At 45.9% G+C, this 17,701-nt stretch overlaps 1 protein-coding gene across 14 annotated transcripts in view; it reads right to left on the reverse strand.

Annotated features, from left to right (window-relative positions):
- Window positions 1–1,298: 1,298 nt before the first annotated feature.
- The window catches only part of LOC129017662 (uncharacterized), a 128,285-nt gene continuing 111,882 nt past the window's right edge, over window positions 1,299–17,701 (reverse strand). For 5 of the 14 annotated variants that reach the window (XR_008495091.1, XR_008495092.2, XR_008495088.1 and 2 more), the window contains exons 2-3: window positions 9,890–9,989; window positions 1,313–3,083 (exon numbers count right to left, since the gene is read on the reverse strand). Coding sequence is in view for 6 of the 14 variants with exons in the window: in XM_063656946.1 (XP_063513016.1) it covers window positions 3,022–3,083; window positions 9,890–9,989; window positions 14,637–14,924 (450 nt within the window). In the remaining 8 variants the exon portion in view is untranslated. Of the gene's footprint in view, window positions 3,084–9,889; window positions 11,749–14,636; window positions 14,925–17,701 lie in introns of all 14 variants that reach the window. The other 9 variants (XM_063656945.1, XM_063656944.1, XM_063656943.1 and 6 more) reach the window with 6 other exon arrangements.

A 17,701-nucleotide genomic window follows, 5' to 3' on the forward strand; every position in this document is an offset into this window, starting at 1 on the left:
CCCAGGTGGACACCAGCCTACAAGTGGACATCAGACCACAGGAGGACACCCAGGCCCCAGATAGATATCAGTCTCCAGAAGAACACCCAGGCCTCAGGTGGACATCAGGTCCCAGGTTAATTCCAGACCCCATATGGAACTCTGGCCCCACCTGGACACAAGTCCCTAGGTAGATACATAGGCCCTGTAGGCCCTGGGGAACATCAGGCCTTAGGTGAAGTTCTAGGCTACAGGTGGACATCTTGCTCCAGTTGGACATCTGGTCCCAAGTGCATATCAGTCTCCAGGTGGACACAAAGTCCCAAGTTGGACATCAGGCACCAGGATGACTTTTGTCCTCTGGTGAACACTAGCTCCCAGGTTGACATCAGGCTACAAGTTGACACCTAGGGCCCAGATGGACACGTGGCCCCATATGAACACTAGTCCCCAGTCAGCTAGGGCCTGGGTCCACCTGGAGCCTGATGCTTAGCTAGAAACTGGATATCCACCTGAGGCCTAGGTATCTACCCAGGGACTGGTGTCAAAGTGGGGCCTGATATCCACATGGGGACAAGGTATCCACCTGGGGCTTGATATCCACCTCGAGCCAGATGACCTTCTGGAGTCTGATGTCCACCACAGGCCTGGGTGTCCATCTGGGGCCTGGTGTTGATTTGGATTCCAGCATCTACCTGGAACCTGGGGTCATGTTGTCCACTTGGAGCCTGGAGTTTTCACCCGGGGCCTGGTAGACATCTGGCCCCAGTAAACATCAGCCTGGGGCCTGGTTGTCCACTTAGAGCCTGGAGTTTTCACCTAGGGCCTGAAGATCACCTGAGACCCAGGTGTCCAGCTGGGACACCAGACTCCAGGTGTACGCCCAGGCTCCAGGGTACAACAGACCCCCAAAGAACTCTGGGCCATATTAAACATCAAGTCTCAGGTGGATGCACAGGACCCATGTGTACACCAGGCCCCAGGTAGACAGTGGACGCCAGCTGAACATCAGCCCCAAGGTTGACACCCACACTACAGATGGATATCAGGCCCCAGGTGAAAACCTATGCTTCAGGTGTGCATCAGTCCCCAGGTGAACATACGGCCACAGATACACATCAGGCCTCGGGTGCACATCTGGCTCCAGGTAAACGTCAGGCCTTAGGTGGATACCCAATCCCCAGGTGGACATCAGAGACCAGGTTGACACAAAACAATCCCAGTGGGTATCATGTCCCAGTGGACATTCAGGCTCCAGGTAAACACACCAGCCCCACCGTAACCGTAACCACCGTAACGAGAAATGGTCGGTCTAAGTACCATCATGCTCCTTGCTCACAAAAGGATGCTTAGCTATTTTATTCAAAATACAACTCCATTCATCACTCTAAGCAGCGATGTGTAGAAAGGAAAAGAAAAATAAACCAGGCCTCAAGGAATCCATCCAAAATGAGGTAGATATTATAAGGGACAGAAATCCCCAAATGAAATGTTATAGTTGACATAGAATAGTCTTTAAAACCCATTAGTTTTCTCGCACATTTGATACAGAGCATTATTTCCAGAGACTGAACCTAGAAAGAATTGCTTAAGACTAGAAGTCTTGTTCCAGCCTAGATTCCACACTGTTGAGCAGCTATACTTAGTACACCACATTATACATAGCACTGACATGACCTGTGTGCATTTAATTTTCTAATACTTGTTCATCTCTGGCATACTTTATATATATATATATATATAACATATATAACATACATACACACAAGTACACACACACAAAGTATATAAGGGTAGGATAGTATAATTGTGCAGTAACGTTTCTTGTGAAAGTGATGGAAAGTGAATTGCGTTGGCGACATGCTGGAATGTGCTTCCATTGGCAGAAGTAAGGCTTTCAAAACTAGTCGTTTACATTTTTCTTTAGCAACTGGGAATATTAATAATTGAAGATGTGTTGGTATAAGAATAATCATAATAATCACAATGAAGTGGTGTTAATAATTATATCACAAGATATAATAAACATTACAGATATTATAAGATGTCAAAAAAAAGATGTCATAAAATCTTTGAGATGATTGACACGTTAAATGCGGCCTCCTGTGCCGCCCTCGGGCGCCACTCTCGTTGGGTTCTTGGCGGTGCTCACCCTACTCCACCTGCTCAGCCTAGGCTCCTGCGCCCCCGGAGTCGCGCCATGGGAGCGAGGACCTTGCCTAGGCCCTAGACAAGGACAATGAGGAGGGGGTGCACGTGGAGTCCCCGCGGAGAGGCTGGATGCCGTGCAGGAGCCTTTGCGGGAGTGCACAGCCTCCTCTGGAAGCCCTGGTCGCTGCCCGGTGCCTGCTGCGCCCTGCGAGCTCCGCTGCGGTGGAGCCAGGCCTGCGCTGCCGGCTCTTGGCCCCGCCTGCGGAGCCTCTGCTCTTTGTCTTGTCCCTGGGGCCCGGGCCTCAGCTGGCCCGGGGTTCCTGATGTTAGCTGACGATGGGCTGGCCTCTGGGACTGGGTCGTGGGCCTCGCGCAGTGGCCGCCGCGTCACCAGCGCCAGGCCTCACCGCGGTGCTGCTGGCGATGCGGGATGCTCGGGCTCGGGGTCTGCTGGGCCCCCTGGCGCTGCGAACCCCGTCACCTTCCATCGCGGCCACCATGCTGCCCGCTGGTCAGCCCTGGTCTGCAGCCTTCCTGGGACCCCTCCGGCCCCAAGGAGGCATCACTCACAGCCGCTTGCGACACCAGGGCCGCCTGAACCTCCGCCAGGGCTGCGCCGCCCAAGTGGCTCCAGCCAGCCAGCCCCGGCCCATGAACGAGACTTTCCGCTCCCTGAGAAGATCGCCCTCGGCAGGGATACACGGCTATGGAGGATGCAGCGGATACCTTCCAAAGTTTGTGGACACTCTTCTGCCACACCAAAAGTTTCGCCATCAGCTGCGATGCCGACTGGGGCGCAGAGACCCCTCCGGGAGGTGGACCAGGCAGTGCCTTTGCTGGGCATCCGCAGTGCTGACCACCCCAAGTGCAGATCCCCACTTCGTGTTCCTCCTACTCCACGTTCCACATCCAAAGTTCTCTCACCATTTCTAAGCAGGAGAAATCAAAAGAAACTGAAATCAGAAAGAAAGAGAGAGAGAGAAAGCCATGAGCCAAAAAAGAGCAAAACCTTTTGGAAAGCATAAAACGCCCCAAAGCCAAAAACTAATTCTTATCTCTTTTAAACCTTCTGCACTTCGCCAATGATGAATGATTTATTTATTTTTAACCACTGGCAATTCGTAATTATTAACTTCTCTGGCATTAATGAATAGAAGTTGAATCACATGTGGTAGTATAATTTGTATTATATGAAGCTTTCCATATTTTAAAAAATAATTGTCCAGTTTTTCTCCATGGATTAACAATTAATGGAAAATTTTCAACATTGCTGTGTTAATGTCTCCTGAGATAATTAGATGTGAGTAATTTTTATAAACAGAATTTCCTGGGTGGAATTTCTCATCTTCAGGAGCTCCATAAATAACCATATCCCAAGAGAACTGTGAATTTGGGAACTGAAAGAACTGAGTCCCAACTGGTCCAGCCTGGAAGCTTTTGGGTGATCACTCTTGCAGGTGACTTCACTGCCTTCTGTTGAAGGGCCAGTGACAGCCTGGGGGTTTCAACTTGCAAGAGCCTTACCATTTTAGGGTTAGCATTAACAATGAGGAAAAGGCATACTTTTTTGATATTCTCTGTATGTAATAAAATAGTTACCAAAACAAAGCAAAGTGTGAGTGGTGACTATTGAGAGGACCCTTTCTATCTTTGCTGGATTCCCAGAGATTTCTGGGTTTCTTTTGGAGTCAATAGTATTTCCATGTTAATTCTGAGCTCTTAAAACCCACAATATGAGTTGCAGCCAGTGACTAGAGTTGCAGCCAGTGACTAGAGTTGCAGCCAGTGACCAGTGTTGCAGCTTGTTAAACTGATCACTGGTGGTAGAGCCTTTTCATTCTGCTCACTTCTTAAAAGGTCAGCTTGGTCAGGGATTAGTGCTACCCTGCCAGAAATAAGCAGTTAGGAATCAAGTAAAGGAGTCAGCTAAAAGCGTAATTACGAAGTAGTGAGGTCACAGCCAGATGGTTGTTTATCTCATTTTCTCTCTGCTGCTGATTTCAAGGCTTTATACCGTGTTTTGATGTAACACAGAATGTATACTATGAAGGACAAACAGTCTGTTAGCTTCTTGGAGCTATACTCCGTTACTGGAGCAGGGGACAACAATTTGAAGGACATTATTACTTAGTTTAATCTGCCTTTGGCTAGGATAAACTTCAAGTTCCAAGGGCTGGGTTCAGTTGTTATGCAAATTTAGACTGTTGCGGTAAAATTTCCAGAAAAAAAGGATAGGACTCTTTAGATGAAATAAGAATTTAACTGTATTTGAACCCTGTTGAAGGCCAGACAAGTTTAGGCAAAATCCCATGACTGATGAGTCCCTTTAAATTCAAACATATAATCGATGTTGGTAAATATGATACGTGCACTGGAAAAGGACGTGTATCCAGTAGTCGTTGAGTGTCGCGTTCTGTATATGTCAGTTTATGTCAAGTTTGTTCATCGTGTTCATCAAATCTCCCTTTCTCTTATGGATTTTTTTCTGTTGGTTCCATCGGTAATTGAAAGGTATGTTAAAATCTATATTGTAGATTAGCCCATGTTTCTTTTAGTTATATCAGTTTCTGTAGTAAATAATTTGAAGGGATATTTTATATTTAGACATATTTAACATTGGCATACTTTTCTGGTGACTGACATCGTAAAACCTTTTTTATCTTAGCAATATTTCTTGGCTTAAGTCTAAACTGTCAATAATAACATAGCAACATGAACTTTGTGCTGATTAGTGTTTGCAGGCATGTTTTCCATTGTTTTACTTCCAAATGTCTGGATTATTGTTTTCAGATAAATTAATTAAAACATAAAAATTAAATATACTATAAAACATTAAAAAGTGAATATTCTAAAAATCCAGCCAGAGATGTTTCACTTTTAATTGAAGTGTTTAGGACCACGGCTCTCACACTGTGAGCTAAGGTGCCCTGAGATGCTGTGTTTAACTGACAGGGGCACCAGCGGATAGCGTGTGGGTATGTGTATGTGTGTGTGTGTGTTTGAGATGGGGGTCTCACTCTGTCCCCCAGGCTGGAGTGGAGTGGTGAGGTCTAGACTCACTGCAGCCTCTGCCTCCCTGAGTAGCTGGGACAACAGGCAAGCACCACCATGCCTGGCTAAGTTTTGTAATTTTAGTAGAGACGGGGTTTTGCCATGTTGCCCAGGCTGTATATTTTTGAGGGAAACAAAGCAACATTTGCTGGAGACCTTAAGAACTACTAGCCTGAGGCAGTTCATAGTTTCAAAAGTAGTTAGTTAGAAGTGCATTTCTTTACCTTTAAGGTGGGTGTTGTTAATTACCGTGATGAAAGGAAGTATTGTGCTAAAGTCAGTGTAGAATAGGAATAAGGTCCAGTGGTTGAGATCCAGTCCGATTTTAAGATTTGAAAATTTGTGCTGTGTGCCCAACAGGCACACACATCCCATTAGTAAGTAAATTGGGCTTTTTTAAGAAAGAAACAAAAATACTGTTTCTACTTCCATTGCGTGTTATTTTTTATATGTACTTGCAAATCCATCACCAAAATAAAAATAATGAACATATCCAGCACTTATAAAAGTTTCCCCTTGCCCTTTTATAATCCCAAACTTTCTGTATCTTCCTACCTTACCACTCTCCCTGACAATCACCAATCTGTCACTATAAAAGAGTTTGCCTTGTCTAGACATTTATATAAATGAAGTGTAGTATGGACCCTTTTTTGGAGGGGTCTGGCATCTTTCACACAACATAATTATTTTGAGATTCAGCTGTATTGCAGGCATCAATGGGTCATTAATTTTATTACTGAGTAGTATTCTATTGTGCAGATCGGTCGCAACTTATATATCCGTTTGCCTGTTGGTGAGTTTTTGCATTGCTTCCAGTTTGGGACTTACACAAATACATTTGCAATGAACATTCATGTACATAAGTTCTTATAACTTTGAGTAAACATTAGGAGTGTAATAGCTAATAGGTTTAGGTTTAGTTTTAATAGACCGTCAAAATGTTTGCCAAAATGGTTGTACCATTTTATATTTTTATCAGCAGTATCTAAGAATTCCACACTCTTGCCAACGCTTTGTATGGGTCTTCTTTTAAAATTTTAGACATTTTCATGTGTGTACAATAGTATTTTATTGTGGATCCATAATGCCTAATAATATGTAGTATCTCTTTATGTACTTATATGCCATCTGTATATATTTGGTAAAGTGTATGTTCACATTTTTTTTGCTTCTTCCTTTTTTGTTTTTTTCTTTGCTTATTTTCTCATTATTAAATTTTAATAGTTTCTTTATATACTCTGGATTCAAATCCCTTATTAGATATGAGACTTGCCAGTATTTTCCCCTTGAGTTTTCTTTTTTGTTCTCATAACACTATCTTTCAAAGAGCAGATGCTCTGAATATTGATGGGGTCCAATTTATTAATTGTTCTTGTGCATTTGGTTTTTGGGGCTTCATCTAAGACATTTTTGATTAATTGAATATTACAAAGATTTTTTTCTGTATTTTCATCTAAAAGTTCAAAGCTTTTAATACTTTATTTTATATTTAAGTCAATGGTCCTATAAGTGACAGAGCTTTAACCCAAGTCGCTGTCATGCATAGCTGGACCCAGGGGCTTATATAAAATCATCAAGAAATGTTCTCCTTCTTTCTCTTGACACTTTTCCTTTTGTTTTAGCCTCATTTTTTCCTTCTGAAGATGACTCTCCTCTCTCTCTGTAGCAAGAGATAGTGCGACAAGTAACCCATTTTACTTTGAACTCGCAGACCACAGTGGTAGAAAAAGCAAGAGTCCTTCCTGATGATTCCAAAAAAAAAAGTACTGAAACAGTTGCTATGATCCAAGGGTAGAGTCTTTTGCCAGAGCTGGGCATCATGATCACCTCTAGGGCTGGGGCTGGTAGGTTGGGTCAGGCCCAGTTGGTGCTCATTGAAATGGTCCTCAAAGAAAAGGGGGGCTCTCAAGAGGAGAGTTGCTTAACACCCCTCCAAAAAATAGCCACTGTGTACATACCTACAATTCCTTGCCATTTTATAAGCAACTGATTGGGTGGAAAATGACTAGAAATTCAGTTGTCATTAACTTTCCTTTATAATGTCAGTAGAATGAGCCATACATTTCACATGTTGTGGGTTATGTCCATGATGGTCATTTCTGTATATTAGGTATCAATTTGGAGTATCATCTGAAGAAATATACTATTTTGTGACGTTATTCTTAAATTAATATTTTTAGGATAAAGAATTATAGGATGAAAGAAAAGTCTAGGATAGAAACAAAAGAATAGGGAAAATGGGAGCATGGATATACTGCAGAAAATGGCCAAACAGGAAAAGTACTTGTGAGAGGTATTGAAGTACATAATTGATATCACATAGACCTCCAGGAAATTACAACTACTGGCATAAGAACAAACTATCTGAATAGTCTTTGCTAATACTGAGTCTTTTCTGCTTGCAAAAGAAGTAAGAATGGTAAGGAATTGGGACATTGTTCAGATAGGCCTGAATGCATTTATTCATTTACCTGTTGATGGGGTTTGGGGGTATTAATGAAGGATGTTAATAAATAATAATGGGCATGTTAGGTAATCATAATTGATTTGTCCAATTGGTCTGAAGAAAATTTTGCCTACCTTCTTTTTTGTCGAGGGATTCATTTTTAATGTCATGTTGGATTCTATGGCTTACTGAATGTGTAATTGCCTATTTATGGATTCTGAAGAATTTTATAAAATGTATTTGCCAAACATTTTGAAAACTTAGAACTTCTCCAAGGAAGAAGTTCTTTAGTGCTTAGTGCTGCCCTGACAAATATGGTAGCCACAGCCATGTGAATATTGAGCACTTGAAATATGACGAGGCTGGACTGAGATGTGCTGTCAGGGTAAAACACACACCAGATTTTGAAGACTTGGTAGGAAATAAAATTAAACATATCTAATTAATAACTTTTATATTGGTTAGACATTGAAATAATATTTTGTATATATTTTACATATAAATATACATTCATGTGTATGTGTAATTAATATCTTCATATGAAATACTTCTCAATTACAATTGGAAGAATGATGACTTTGTGGTGGAGAAATCTGGCACAAACTTGATCATGTGCCTCCTGCTGTGGTGTCCTAGGAAGACCACAGCAGTATTTCTGTGGTTTTCTTGTGAAAGATACATGACCTAAGTCTGGATGTGGAAACACATCAGATGGAAAAAGACGAACACATCCTTCATAAATGCTTATGCTCTTTAAAACTCTTAAGGTTATGAAAAATAGGGCAAAACAGAGGAACTCTTTGAAGTTGAAGGAGCTTAAGAGACATGACAATTAATGCAATGGGAAATCCTGGATTGGATCCTGGATTACAAAGTTCAAAAAAAATGTATTTAGGGCACAACTGAGAAAATTTGGATGAGATTATAGCATCTGTTGATTGGACAGCAGTGTTGGGTGAATGCTGATATCCTGATATGGATGATTATGTTCTGGTTATGAGAACTTTTCCCAGATTCCTCGTCGTCTGCCCAGTGGGTTCGTGGACAATGTGGCGATGGTAGCAGGAGAAGATGCTACATGTTTCCAATAACATGAACTTCCCTGCAGCAGTGCTGCCTACTGCCCAGATGAGTGCCCTGACTGCTGACAATGAGCAATGCTGAGACCCTGGAAAGAGGAACTGCCTTGCCTAGACTGGACAGATTTCTGGTAATGTTGTAATAATATTTTCTCCCTTCCTTCATGGAAGTGGTAAAGAATTGCCGTCACTGGAATAGATGCATATTGGAATATGGACTCTGCTTCATATGCTTCTCATAGCATCAAATTATTTACATTTGCTGAGTTCTTATTCTCTGCTATCATACAATTACTACTGATGATGGAGCTTATTTTACAAAAAAAGAAGTGATGCGATGGGCTTCAGCCCATATTTATTGGTCTTGTGACATCCCACATCACCCAGAGGAACATGACCTCACAAGAATCAGTTACTTCACCAACTGTGAGACCCTGAGGGGCTGGGTTTCTATCCTACGAGATGTGTTAGATGCCCTGACCCAAGAGCCCTCCTACCCAGAATGCATGGTTCCATGAAGCAAGGATCATTGTGATGGTGGTGATGATGATGGTGAAGATGGTGATGGTGAAGGTGGAGGTGGTGATAATGAAGTGATAGTTATGTTGAGGATGATGAAGGTGATGATGATGGTGAGAATGGTAAAGGTGAACATGGTGATGGTGAGAATGGTGATGGTGGTGATTGTGATGGTGATGATAAGGATGGTGATGGTGAAAGTGGTGATGATAACAGCGATAGTTATGGTGAGGATAATGGTGATGATGATGAGGATGATGATGGTGAGAATGGTGATAGTGACGATGATAGTGATGGTAATGTTGATAATGATTATGATTATGAGGATGGGGAGGGTGACAATAATTATTATGGTGAGGATGGTGATGGTGAAGGTGGTGATAATGATAGTGATAGTTATGGTGAAGATGCTGGTGTTGATGATGGTGAGAATGGTGAGGGTAAGAATGGTGATGGCGATGATGATAGTGTTGGTGATTGTAAGGATGGTGATGGCGATCATGGTGATGATGATAATGGTGCTGACTGGGCTATGAGGTAATGGAGGCAGAAAAGTGGCAGTTTCTAGGAAGTATAGAGCCAGCTGGGAACTGCAAGGCAACCTTAGTGGGAGTGGAAGATGTCGGGCCTCTGCCTCATTTCTAGACATCTGGGGAAAGCTCACCCCTCACAGTAGTTTCAGGAACCCCTCCATCCAGCATTTCCTTCTCGCAATCAGCATGGAGCTTTTGGGGTGCAGAGAAGTGTCTTCTATTCACTGCACTCTGTGGGAAGGGAAAAGGGGGAGTGGTATTTATGAACCCAGTATAATACAGTAGGGTCTCATCTAATATATTTTGGGAGAATTTTCAGCTGAAGAGAGCAAGCCTCAGAGAAGTCAAGTAACTTTATCTTCAATAGCATCCAGTTGTGATTTATTGAGCAGTTACTATGTGCCAGGCAACATGCTGGGTGGTTCCTTATATGTTATCTCATGAAATCCTACAGCAACACAAGACAGGCATAACTACCCCATTATAAAAACTGTGGTAAAATAAACTAAAATTTACTGTCTAACTATGTTTAAGTTTACATTTCAGTGGCACTAAATACATTCACAATGTTGTGCAACCAATTTCCAGAATGCTTTTCATCTTGTAAAACTACAATTCTGTAACTCATTTAAAAACAACTTCCCAATCACCACCCTCCCCAGGACCTGGTAGCAACCATTCTCCTGTGTGTCTCTATGGATTTGACTACTCTAGGTGCCTTGAAAAAGTGGAATAATACAGCATTTGTCTTTTTGGTCTGGCTTATTTTGCTCAGTCTAATGTCCTCGAGGTTCATTCTTGATGCAGCAGGCATCAGAATCTCCTTCCTTTTCAAGGCTGAACACTATTCCACTGTATGAATAGTCAGCATTTTGTTGATCCGTCCATCCATCCATGGACACTTGGGTTGCTTCCACCTTTTGGTTATTGTGGATGATGCTGCTCTGAACATGGTTGTGCAAGTATCTCTTCCAGGCTAGCCCCATTATACAGAAGAGCATAGAGAGATTCTGGGAGGAGGGATGACCTGCCCGGGGCCTTTGGTGAGGTCCTGGTGGAGGATCTTCCAGACCTCAAACGCAGAGCTCCTCTCCTCACCTCACTGCCTTTCTCAGGACCTGCCTCCTGCCCCACCACACAGTGCCCACTCCCTGGTACTAGACTTCCTAAGGCCTCTTGATCCCTGAAAATTCAGGGACAGGAACTGGTGGGCACAAATACAGTCACTCACTTCTCTGTCACCTACTGCAGATTCTGTGCCAAACAATACATGATAATGACCTGCTTTCCACTCTTTCACCAGATGTGGATGAGGCGCCTATTGCATGCCAGGCATGTGTGGTCACTGGACGGAGACCCCTGGGAAATGAGAAGATGTGAGCTCCTCAAGGCCAGGGGCAGCCCTTTCACTTGCTGCTACCATGTGAGGGATGGAGGGGAACCCTGAAGCATTGGAGAAGTGCACGAGTGACCTAGCTCAGTTGATGATATCATAGTAACCCTGTTTATTATCACCTACCGTGTGCCAGGCATTGTGCGAAGTACTTTGCACACATTACCTGCTGTAAAGCTCAGAGACAACTGTAGGAGTGAATCTGTTATACCTCCCACTTTACAGGGGAGGAAACTGATGCCCAGAGATGTGAACCAGTCTTCCCCAGGCCTTGCAGCTAGTCTGTGGGATGCAAATCCAGGCGGTCTGACTCAGAGATCCCTTCATCTTCTTGGTTTTTGCCCCTGCAGCCCTCTGGCCTGTCTCCAGAGCCCTGTACCCTGGGCCACCCCGAAGATGACCTGGACATGGGTTTCAGCAAAGGCAGCAACCCCAGCACATCTCCATTTGATAGGGAGGAACCTCAGGCCCACCACAGGAGCCCTGGGCTGCAGGTGGTGTAGGTGCTGGCTGAACCACAATGCACCCATGTTGGAGGATGCACCCTAGGATGGGCAGCAGCAGGAGGTCTCCCTGCCCAACAACTGGTAATGGTACCTGAGAACAAAGGAGGAGAAGGAGGCTTTGAACACAGGTGTGGAGAAGCCCAAGGAGGAAGAAGAAGACTTGGACTATGGGCTGCTGGATGGCCTCAAGGACCCCCTCCCAGAAAAGGAACTTTGAGACTTATACCCAGGGCTGAGATGAAAGTGCTCCCTATTTTCTGTCCTGGTACTGCTGCAAACCTCAGTGTGACATCACAGGGCCTCATTTCCCTATTTGTAAAATGGGATTATATAGGGGTTCCAATGAGACACTGGGCCGAGAGCATTTTGAGAATTGTAAAAAATGTACAGTGAGGGAATAATTATTATCAATGGACCATTGCTCTTCCAATAGTTAGTATTCTTTAGCAAATATTTGAAGGTAAAATATGATTTGTTGAGGAGGTTTGCAGCAGCTGAGACCCTCAAGAGTCTTTTCTGTCTCCGTTCAAAGCTGGCCTCTGACAGGGACCTTCTTGGTGCCACCCCTGGGCCTCTCATCCTTTGTGCAGGCTTCTCAGGGTTCTTATTTCTATTGCATCTTGTGGTTCCCTAGTGGATGGCGTGCTCCATCTTCACTCAGAGCTAACTGCATCTCCTCCAGGCCCATGTCCCTTGTGCAGCACCCACTGCTCCCTCACCAGGATTCAAATCCTTCTGTGACTGACCTCTGCTGACCTCCCTCATTCTTTCTGCTCCTCCAGTTCCATGCCTGTGCCCCTCAATCTCATGGATCACACTCTCACCCAAGCTGTTCTCCATCGGGATTTCCTTGGCTCCCTTTTCTGCTCGGCAAATTTGTGTTCATCCTTCCAAGCCCTGCACAGATGTCCTCCTCTCAAAGCTCTCCCTGAGGTCACACAGTCCAGGAACAAGGTAGTCCTTGCTCCTCTGCTGCCTCTGGGTTTTGTGCCTTTATCACTTTGGTGTGACTGCCTGCCTCTTCCTGAATGGAGGCATTTGGGCTTTACTCACCTCAGTATCTCCTGGGTCCAACTGGGTGTCTGGCCTGGCCCAGAATCGGTGCTCATCGAGGGTGTATAGAACTCACAAGGACCAAGGAATGTCTTGCAAATAATACCACCCTCCCACACTTCTCCAATGTTTACTTTCTAAGCTCCTTTATTCTTTGACATTCAAATTTCTAAATGGCCTGTATGTATTTACAAAGCCTGGGAAAACGCCTTCAGAGGACAAACACATCCCACTGGCAGAATGTATTTGCATTGACTAGGATTATGGATGAAATTCAGCTTTCTGGCAAATGAATCATTTGGCATTGGCTGAGTATCTGCTCTGTGCCAGATACTAAGCTGTGATCTCTAGAAAGAGACATTTACTACTGACACAGTCCTTGACTCTGAAGAGCTCAGAATCCAGTGAGCTTGATTTCTTGTAAGTTAGAGACAGAGTTCAGAGCAGAAGCTCAGGCAGGAGGAGAGAAGTAAAATGGACATACCAGAGGCAGTGACAGCCACACAGCTGTCTGGGGACACTGAGTGCAGCAACAAATAGCTTAGGCTGCCTTGGCAGCCCACAAAGGTATCACGGTTTGCTATTGCAGCATCTCAGTGATGCTTTTGTTATGCCGATCTCTGCAAAGCCCCTCTGTGCCCCAGCCCAGGATGGTGGCAGCCATGCTGTGGAGAAAAGGGCAGTGACCAGAACCACAGGCTCAGAGCTTGTACCCTGGACCACCTGGGAATGTGAGCCCTTCACATGTTCTCTGCCTCTGTGTTCAGGTTGGGGGTCCTGGCCAAGGAAGGGAGATGACCCCCATACTGAGTCAAAAGGACACACTCCCGGGAACAGACTGTCTCTTCTTTCTGGGTAATTTCTGCCTCTGCAGTGAATGGTGAAACCAGACACATCCTCTCTGTTGGTGTGACACAAAGACAGGCGTTCCTGCTCATGGGCTGAATCTTCAGTTGAGGGGAGGTGTAGCACACTCCTGTGGTCTGCTGACTAAGGCAGGGACAAATGTCACCCCATCAGAATGACTGCCAGACCAATGGCTAAAATAAAATCATTTCCAATATTCAAAGGAGTCACCTTCATTCATCTACAAATACTTTTCCTTTTCTTTTCTTTCCTTTTTTTTTTTTTGAGATGGAGTCTTGCTCTGTCACCTAGGCTGGAGTGCAGTGGCATGATCTTGGCTCACCACAACCTCCGCCTCCTGGGTTCAAGCGATTCTCCTGCCTCAGCATCCCGAGTAGCTGGGACTACAGGCGCCCACCACCACATCTGGCTAATTTTTGTATTTTTCATAGAGACAAGGTTTCACTATATTTTCCAGGCTGGTCTTGAGCTCCTGACCTTGTGATCCACCCGCCCTGGCCTCCTAAAGTGCTGGGATTACAGGTGTGAACCACCATGCCTGGCCCAAGTTTTTTTCTATAAAACGACCTATTGCACTCAGGGTAGGGTAAATGAGGCATCATGCCTGCTGGCAACATGGGCCCTATCTGGAAAGCGAGTGCCCACCACCATGGCACAGTGCTGTGCAGTGCCTGTGTGGTGCTGAATCTCAGGAGCAGCCCCCATCCTGTGAACCAGAACTACAGGGACCTTAGACATAAGCAAAGACCTCTGGTGGCCAGGCCTGCCAGCAAGCAGATGCTGACTCTGTCCCGGGGGTCTGCAGGGAGGTCGGGCCAGTGGAGAGGAGGTGAGACCCATGTGTGGTCTCCCCCACTCCCGCCCATGCTATGCAATGGGGGCGACCACACACCCGATCTGCCTGGGAGGGTCCTGGTGTGCCCACTGCCTCACTGAGTTATGAGGGGTGCTGCCTCTCACATCTCACCGGTATCGCATTTGAAGGACAAATTATGTCTTCCCTTCTCCACCCTGCGGAACTCCGTTTCCTCATGTGCAAGTGGGGGATGATGTGCTTACATGGTTCTGCAGTGGGGGTATCGATGGGATCCATCTGTCAATACCCTGCATCCAGTGACCACCTGGAGCACACCTGCAGCTCGCAAGCTGGGCTTCCTGCTGCAGGGAGGTGAGGAAGCACTGCCTGGAGCCAGGGAGCTTCTCTGAAGGAGGTGTTGGAAAGGACTTGTTCCAGAATTTGGGCTTGTATTGGAAGCTTGGGGGAGGGTTGAAAGAAGTCTTTGCTCCAGATTGGATGCTGCTAGAGGCAGGGTGTATTCTATCACCTGGCATCTTCCCCAATCTTACCTAAAAGGAAGGAAGACAAGACCAAAGCTAATGCTGCAATTGACAAAGAGGTAGCGGTCATGACATAGACATAGGAGAGGGGGTGTGAGGTCATTTTTGTCCATGTTTTGCATGAGCTGAGCCATGATAGCTACCAAGTGACCTTGCTTTGTCTTGACCCATCATGGTCACAGAGCGACCTTGTCTGATGCTGACAACCTGTGCAGTTCAAAAGGAGAACACCAACGCCTTGCCAGCAGTGGTTGCTGTCCTCCTGAGGCCTCGCTGCTCCTCCTCTGGGACCGACTGCTGACCATGGGAGGTGTGGAGTGGGATGGGAATATGCCGTGGGTTTTTTTTTTGCAGAGCAAGGGCAGAGGACTCTGATGCCTTCAGCTCTGGCTTCCCCTGCTTCCTACACCACCCGCAATCCCACCATGCTGCTGCAGTCACTGCCAACTCATAGTGCCTTCTAAGGGCCCCAGTGTCTCTGGGACACCCCCTCTCCCCTGGGAGGGAAGCAAGGTGCTCATGAAGGTCCCAGGTGGAGGTGCTGAAAGAGTGTGGAGGTGGCTTCTTGAGTGTCAAAGTCTGGGATTCCAGCTTTCAGCCTCAGGCTCCAGGTGTGTGTGCTGAAATGGAATTTTCTGCTCTCATTCACTCTCCTGTCTGGTCAGAGGAACTTGGGGAGTTTCCTCTCTAGGGGAGGGAAAGGCCCTGGAGAGGTGGCCTTGCCGTGAACTGGGAACGGGTGGGCACGGGAAAGCAGGGGCCTGGGCTCTGCCTACTGCTCGCTGACAGCTTGGGCACAGCACTGCCCTCCCTGGGCTCCTGTCTCTTTTCTCTGTATGATTAGGTGGAGGTGGATGGGATTCTGCTTCTACTCCTGGTCCTTGGGCACCATGTCAGGTACTCACACACTTATGACCCCATCTGGTCCTTGGAACAGCACTGGGGGATGGATCTGTCAAACTCACGTTGCAAATGTTTGTTCTAAATCCCACACTCTGAAGTCAGAAAGACCTGGGTTTGCCCTCAGCCACGGACGGTTGCTTGCTATGTGACCTTGGACAAGTCACTGCCCTTCTCTGAGCCTCAACACCCACATTTACACAGGGGAAGAATAATACCTCCCTCTTGGGCTGCTGTGAAGCAGAGCTAATGGGTACATTGCCTCAGGCACATTGAAGGTGCTCAAAATGTTGATCTTTCCTTCCCTTTCTAGGTCTCCATTTCCTCATCTACACAGTGGGGAGCAACTCTATCCTGATTATAAAGAATACAATAGGTGAATGCACTCGGCAAGCCTGGGGACAGGGATGCATAGAGAAGCTTCTTGCAAAGGTGAAGAATGCCTGCTCTGAGCCCCGCGCTGAGTGGCAGGTGAGAGGACAGCAAGCCCAGCGACTGAGGCCTATAAAATGCCCCCTGCAGAGAGGGAGGAGGAGCAGTGTTCTAAGGTGTGTGGGAGGCAGCATCCCCAGTGCTTGCAGGAGAAGCAGGACTGCTTGTGCTTGCTCAGGTGGGTGGTAGGTTAGGTTCTTAGGCATCTGCTGGGTATCAGATGCTGCACAGGCATCATCTCCGTGAATTTAATCTTTCCATCATCCCTGAGAGCTGGGCATTACAGGGGCATAGTGGGATTGAAACACAGGTCCCCTGAGCCTGTGCCTTTTCTACAAGGCAACTTGGTTCACATGTAATAATAGGACCCAAAAATACACCTGCTGTGCTGTGCTCACCAAATTTCATAACATCCTTGTGACCTGCGAGGTTGCTATACTGTCTTCATTTTATGAATGAGAAAACTGAGGCTCAGAGAGGCTGAATAGTTTGCTCATCCTTCCAAAGAACTAAAGGGAAGAGAGGTGCTATAGCTGTGGGGCCTTCTATTCCTGGCAGGAAGTGTGCAGTGCCCTAGGCCATTCTGACCCTAGTGCAGGCAGGAGAAAAGGCACATGAACAAATCCAGCAGCAAGCTTCCACTGAGGGCCTCCCTGGCCTTTGCTTGCGCTAGTGCTGAGGGAGAAACAGCCTTGTTCCTTCACATAACATGGCTTCCTGCCGCCCCCAGGATAAAGGTCAGAGTCCTCAGGTCTGTGTTTGAGACTCTTCATGGTCTGGTCCCACCTGCATTTCCAGCCAAATCCTCCACCACCGCACCCAGTGCAGCAGCCCTGGCCATCTGTCCCATCCCACCATCCTGCCTTGGCTCAAGCTGTTCCCTCTGTCCCATGCTATTCACACATAGAACAAGGAGAAGCTTGATAGAGGCTAGCCTGAATTTTCCATTTGAGAGCATTTTCAGCTTCTGGAAACAGACATTTCACCCAAAATTCCAGATTCCCTGCTTCTCTGAAAATACATACATACATACATACATACATAAATCTGCTCTTACTCTGCACTATTCTGTTTTTTGAGACAGAGTTTCACTCTTGTTGCCAGGCTGGAGTGCAGTGGTGTGATCTCCATTCACCACAACCTCTGCCACCCGGGTTCAAGCGAGTCTCCTGCCTCAGCCTCCTGAGTAGCTGGGATTTACAGGCATGAACCACCATAGCTGGCTAATTTTCATGAACTTTTTTTTAGTAGAGATGGAGTTTCACGATGTTGGTCAGGCTGGTCTCCAACTCCTGACCTCAGGTAATCCACCAGCCTCAGCCTCCCAAAGTGCTGGGATTACAGGTGTCAGTCACCTCACTTGTCCAGTCTGCACTATTCCTTAGTGTCAGACTATTTGAGCCAAACAATGTCTTTCTTATTTGGACGTGACCTTCAGGGTCTAATTTTTGTAT

This window comes from Pongo pygmaeus, chromosome 19, assembly GCF_028885625.2.
Source record: "Pongo pygmaeus isolate AG05252 chromosome 19, NHGRI_mPonPyg2-v2.0_pri, whole genome shotgun sequence".
NCBI classification, from domain to species: Eukaryota; Metazoa; Chordata; class Mammalia; order Primates; family Hominidae; genus Pongo; species Pongo pygmaeus.